The following is a 6311-nucleotide window of genomic DNA, read 5'->3' as shown; positions in this document are numbered from 1 at the left end:
ATGGATTCAATTTGCCAACTGAAAGATGTAGAGTGGCTGCATTGATTTTTTAAAATGACCCAACTATATTTTGCCTACAACAGACTCATTTCACTTTTAAGGAAACAAATAGGCTGAAAGTTAAGGGATGGAAAAAGATGTCCCGTGGAAAAGGAAACCAGAAAAGAGGAGGAGCAGCTTTTCTTATAACAGAAAAAATAGACTTTAAGTAAAAAAACCACAAAGTGAGACAAAGATAGTCATTATATAATAATAAAGGAATCAATCAATTAATTAAGAGATCAGCATGTTTATCACCTCAAATATTTATTACTTATTTGTGATGAGGTCATTTGAAATCTTTCTTTCAGCTCTTTACATGATTATTAACTATAGATACTGGAGCACTATTTGGACTTTAAAAAATGAACCTGGAAGACATTATGTGAAGAGAAATAAACCAGGCACAGAAAGACAAATACTGTATGATCTCACTTAGATGTGGAATCTAAAAAAGTTGAACTCAGAGAAGTAGAGATTAGCATGGCTGTTACCAGAGCCTCGGGTAAGGGTGGATAGGGACGGGGAGACGTTGGTCAATGGGTACAAACTTTCAGTTAGAAAGGAGGAATACGTTCTGGTGTTCTGTGGGCACAGCATGGTAACCACAGTTAAACACAATTATTTATTTCTTACGTAATTATTTATAAATTTTTTCAAGTTTGCTTGCTTGATTCATTCATTCAAATTTGTCTCACACAAAATGCCAACTGTCTAATTTGTCTGTTTCTTAACGGGAAGAAAGGCCCACCCAGGCATGAGCACTGCTGGCAAGTCTCCCGTATTTACACAGAGTATCCAGCTTAGATAAATGATCCATGTTGTCCTTCTGCCTGCCTGACCTCAGGTATCTCCCATCCCTTTTAGTTCACTGCACACAACCCTGGCCCATTTCCAAAACTAATAAAGGTGGGCCACTGCTTTGCTATAATGATCTCTATTCAGTCACCTGCAACACAGCCCTTCATTCTGTTGGAACATGTCAGTCATGAAGCCCTGTTTAATGACCATTGTCATCCTTATGAACCTGGCTCAAAAGACTCCAGGTAATTCAGGCTTCACTCAAAGTTCTGGGGTCTTGCATGTGGTACTGGTATCTTGGTGACCTCTGCAATGACTCGTACTCACGTATAGTGGGCAACACCTAAAGTCTTTTCTGGTTTCAGATGAGTTATAGATGTTACCCCCAAGATTAATCTCATGCAAAGATCTCCCCTGGTTCTGCTCTGCCAAGAAAAATTTAAGAGGTTGTTCCTGGCATAGTGGCTAGCCTAAGCACGAAACATCTTAGATAGTGCTGTCATTGGGATGGGAGCTTAATTCATGAGTTAGGGGTGAGAGACTGGATGCAAGTTGAGGAGCTGTAGGAGGAATACAGCAGTTTGGAGTTGGATAGTGAGTTGAGGTGGGGCTGTTGTAAGACCTTAGAGATAGGGTAATATCCAGAAAGTGAGTGGGGATGAGCATGGGGTGAATAATTGTATTTATAGCGTTGAGCTGAACAGATGTTTTGGTATAGTCTGGAGAGGAAATGGTATTTTTTTCTTGAATGGATCTGGGGGTAGAGTTGGTGGAACTGGGAGCTGGGGTATAGAAAGGTTTGTAATTGGGCTGTGTTTTAGATTGATGCTGTGAATTGGGGTTGGGTGGCTTGGATAGTGTTATGTTTGCATGTTTTGCAATTGGGCTTTGGGTGGTTATCAGAAGAGACAGGGCTTGAGTTGCAGTTAAATGTTTGCCTAAAGTGAGTATCTCATTCAATCAGGTGTATGTGAGATTTGTCTGGGCAGGGACTGACTTAGCCTGGGTTTGGGAGTGATTAAGCTTGAGTAAGACAGTTGAATTCATCACAGCATGGCTATGCCTATTGAAATGGGGAGAATATTGACTCTCAGTTGTATGATTTGCAAATATTTTCTCCCATTCTGTAGGTTCCTTCTTCATTTTGTAGACTGTTTCTTTTGCTGTGCAGAAGCTTTTTAGACTGCTGCAGTCCACTTGTTTATTTTTGCGTTTGTTGCCTGTGCTTTTGGCATCATATCCAGGAAATCCTTCCCAAGGCCAACGTCAGGAAGCTTTTTACTCTGTGTTTCTTCTCAGAGTTTTATGGTTTCATGCTTTAGATTTAAGTCTTTCATCCATTTTTAGATTTAATCCATGTTTTAGATTTAAGTCTTTAATCCATTTGATTTTTGTGTATGGTGTAAGATAAAGACCCAATTTCATTATTTTTGCATGGAGATATCTAGTTTTCCCAATATGTTTATTGAAGAGACTATACTCTCAATATATATGTCCTAGAAATCTACTGTACAACACAGTTCCTGTAGTTAACAGTACTGCGTTGTATATTTCAAAAATTGCAAAGAGAGTGGATTTTATGCTAAGTGTTCTTTAAATAAGATTTGATATAAAAAATAAAAATTAAATAAGACAGTGGGAGAAAACCTTCAGAGGTGGATAGGTTTATGGCATGGATTATGATAATGGTTTCATGGGTGCAGTGTATGCTTACCTCCAAACTCGTCAAAATGTATAAATTAAATACGTAGAGCTTTTTGTGTGCCAATTATACTTCAACAAAGTGATTTAAATAAAGAAATGGGGAGAATAAACATGGGATGAAGAATATCCAGTATTATTTTCAAATTCTGAAGAAAGTTTTTTAGGGGCACTGAAGAACAATAGACATGATTGTGGATGGCAAGGAGAGAGGAAATCAGGAGACTGGAACGTTTGGAAGTGTCTCCTGTCAAATCTTGGCATGTACAGAGAGATATGGGAGCAGTCTCAGCCCACCCTATAAAAACCAAGATTGTTCTTCCTTTCTCCATAATGAGTTCAGATTCATCTGCTCTAGAGGTTTCTCCTCCTCTTCCTCTTTCTTCTCCCTCTGTTCTTCTCCTTCCTCTCCTCCTTTCTTTCCCCATATTCCTCCTATTTCACATTCTCCTACCTCCTTATTTCTCAGCTTCTTTCATCCCCTTGCTCGAGGGACCATTGTTCTCATGCTCAGTGAAGCTCAGTTCTCATTTCTCATAGTGTAGAAACCACAGGTGGGTTTGCAAGAAGCGACAACAAAAACGAAGACAGCACTCTATGCTTCAAGAGTTGTACATAGTGTAGCTTCCTTAATACATTATTGAGTACTTTTACTTGGCAGAATTTATGAGCAGGAACTGTTCTGGACAACCTATTCTATTAGGACAATCCAAACAAAATTTTCCTTTCATCCTCCCAAAGGTATGCATGTGAAATTAAACTGTTTGAAAGCCAAGACTTTGTCTTTTAAATCTACATATTTCTGATGTTGAACTGAGTTTGTTGCATAGAGTAGGTTTAGCAAATTCTTATTGAATGAATATCTAACGAATCATGCCTAATAAATGTATATGAGTGGAAAGCATGAATATACTTAAAAATTTCCCAGGTTATTAGGTATGACATCTTATTAACCTTTTTTTCACAAACACAGTGGAGATTTTCTGATTTGGTGCAAACTCTCCCATTCCCATTTTCTGATCTGGCGAGACTGGGTCCAGAGAGTTAAAATATGGCATTGTGCAGAGGGTCAGAGACTATGCTGAAATGCAAAAGCTGGTTCTCTCTGACTTCAATTGGAAGTTGGAGAGATTATTAAAGTTGACATTAATTTGATGTGGGTGTCAAAATTTGTGGCAATGCAGGGCAATTTAAGGTTAGAAAAGCTGTGGGAGTGAGAAACTGTAAATATCTATGATCCTCGTTCTTGGTATCTATGCTTCTATCCATCCCTCCAGTGACTACAGACAGGAGATCTTGGATCTCCAACTGCCCTCCAGTGTGTTTGGTAGAAAGGAAAATTTTTAGAGGTCAAGTATTAGCCAAAAAAGTATGGATGTCACTTGGGGGAAGCCCTCTGCAGGTCTTCTTCTCCCATAAGTATAGCGGTGCTGAGAGAGAGTGCATGCAGGTTCCATGATAAGGCTGAAGATTAAGGTGGGAAACACAGTGGTATTATTATGCTGGAGCACGGATGAATCAGTATTATTTTCAATCTCCTTCCTCTGGTTGCCCAGCAGTCTGGTTGGTGTTGCAGCAGTTGAGATCCTTCTCTGGATTCCTGGGGGCAGTTTATTCACACGCCAGTATCCAAATGTTATGGGATATCTGCCATGGAGGCACCTCTCTCTTCTTTTATTTCTCTTCCCATTCTCCAACTTCACCTAAAATTGGACATTTTACTTTCTCTTATCTAAAAACTAGCAAAGTATTCATTTTTTCCATGCAAGAAATAATATTATATTTGCTTTGTCCCATTTTCATTAATGTTAATAGGGAATAAATTTGATTGATTAATTGGAGACCTCTGTCTACTTAGCACTGAGTACATGGACTTACACAGAGTGAATGTTCATAAATGGGTGTGGAATGAGGGGGTGGGTGGATGGTTGAAAAGGTCCTTGAATGCCATGCTTAGAATTTTGAAGTATCTGTTGAAATCTGTAGAAGACCCTCTGCATGCCAACATGATGCAGGATGATGCCATCCTGTCACAGAAAACCTATCACAGAGAGGCGATGTGACACAGAGGAATGAGCATGGGCTTGATACCATGTAGAGCAGGAATTGAATACTGGCTTAATTAAATATAAGCTATGAGACTGTGGACCAAACAAAGTATCTATTTGAGCTTTAGTGTCTTCATCTAAAGAGTGAAGATAATAGCAGGTTTTTATGAGGTTCAGTGAGATATCATTTGTAAAATGCCTGGTACATAGTTGACGCTGGACCATACTACAGTAGATGGTAGTTATTATTAATATTTCTAATTGCTCCTTTGTCTGTAGAACATCAAATAGGTAAGTAATACTATTGATGACTAGTATTTATGGAATGCTAATTAAGTGTCAGGAACTTTGTCACTGGGGTATTTTCAGGCAAAGGTCCTATGTTCACTCATGTACACACCTGGATGACTTATACCTAGCTATCAAGATGCACTTTGGCAATATTTGAAAAGTGCACGGTCAAGGTTTGTACAGTGAACACACATGTTCGATTTATGTGAGAATGTGGATCTGTGAATATAGTGGGTTGTGAAGATGGGTCTGTGTATATGCCTGTATGCTGTCCATGGATGCAGAGTACCTGTTTCTATAAGGCCAATGTACAAAGAGAGACATGTATAGTACTTGTTTGCTTCAATGTTTCAAAGGATAAAGTCATGCATGCATGTGGGTTCAAATATTTGTGTGCTGTCTCAGAGTAGATCCTGGCTGCCTCTGATTAGCTATCATGTGAGGGGCACACATCTCTGCAGGCACATGGGGACTTCCGTGCTCAAGAGGCATCCCTTGAAACCTCATACTCTCAGCAGAAGACTTTCATATCAACTACACCATCTAATATTCAATTACTTGTTACGTGCCAGATGCTTTTCTGAACATACTATATACACTAATCTAGTCATTATTAAAACCTTAGAAACTTGGCTCTATTGTTACGCTTGTTGTGAACATGATGTGATGGAGGACTGGAGAGCCGAAGTAACTTGCTGGAGGAGGGAGAGACAGTAAATGACAGAGCCCAGATTTGAATCTAGGTAGTTTTGATTCCAGATCTTGTGCCCTTAATATTCGTAGGAAGGGCGTGTTCCTTTAAATCATGATTCGTCATCCTATTATCACTGCTGCATGGAAACTAAACATGGCTATGTCTTTCCCAGGTGGTCTGTTCAGATCCCACAAAGGCAAGAGCCGAGAGTCTTGGAATCCATGTGAGCTTTACGAAGGCGTGTGCAGAAACACCTGTAGAGAATATGAAATCCAATATTTAACCTGCCCAAATGATCAAAAGTGCTGCCTGAAACTTTCTGTGAAAACAACCAGCTCTAAGAATGTGAAGGAGAATTACGACTCTAACTCCGACTTGTCAGTTATGAACAGTTCAAGCTACTCTCACATTTGAATATCACCAACATCACCTCCTCTGTAGTAATTTCTCCTCCATTCTGGAATGCTTTCCTGATTAAAAAAAAATGCATTCCTTCTTGTGTGTGTCTTTCATCTGTGGGTAGTCATCATCGATCAGGAGAGATTAAGTTGGGAGCTGGGAAGCAATGGAGTATGGGAACAGTCACTGGCCAATAAAGCCAGTAAGATAGTGGCATCACTCAGTACAGGTGTGACGAGAAAGGGGAGGATCACCTTTCTGTTCTCTTTTGACACCATTCTGGTGGCTGCAGAGGGAAGGTGACAACTGTATTAAGTCTGGATGCTCAAGTCCTACAA

At 39.6% G+C, this 6311-nt stretch overlaps 1 protein-coding gene across 1 annotated transcript; it reads left to right on the top strand.

Annotated features, from left to right (window-relative positions):
* Nucleotides 1-1018: 1018 nt before the first annotated feature.
* Nucleotides 1019-5988, top strand: DEFB116 (defensin beta 116). The gene is made up of 2 exons (XM_003941002.1): nucleotides 1019-1085; nucleotides 5747-5988. Exons 1-2 carry the CDS (start codon nucleotides 1019-1021, stop codon nucleotides 5986-5988), a joined length of 309 nt encoding a protein of 102 aa, XP_003941051.1.
* The last annotated feature ends 323 nt before the right edge of the window (nucleotides 5989-6311 follow it).

This window comes from Saimiri boliviensis, chromosome 9 (assembly GCF_048565385.1).
Source record: "Saimiri boliviensis isolate mSaiBol1 chromosome 9, mSaiBol1.pri, whole genome shotgun sequence".
In the NCBI taxonomy this organism is placed as follows: domain Eukaryota; kingdom Metazoa; phylum Chordata; class Mammalia; order Primates; family Cebidae; genus Saimiri; species Saimiri boliviensis.
Note: the sequence above shows the minus strand (reverse complement) of the source record. Positions and strands in the feature narration are given on the sequence as shown.

Excerpts from the sequence above, each read along its gene's own strand:
- DEFB116 (XM_003941002.1), top strand. The coding sequence starts at position 1,019 with ATGTCAGTCATGAAGCCCTGTTTAATGACCATTGTCATCCTTATGAAC. Across the intron at positions 1,086-5,746 it reads CCTGGCTCAAAAGACTCCAG|GTGGTCTGTTCAGATCCCAC; the intron begins GTAATTCAGGCT and ends TGTCTTTCCCAG.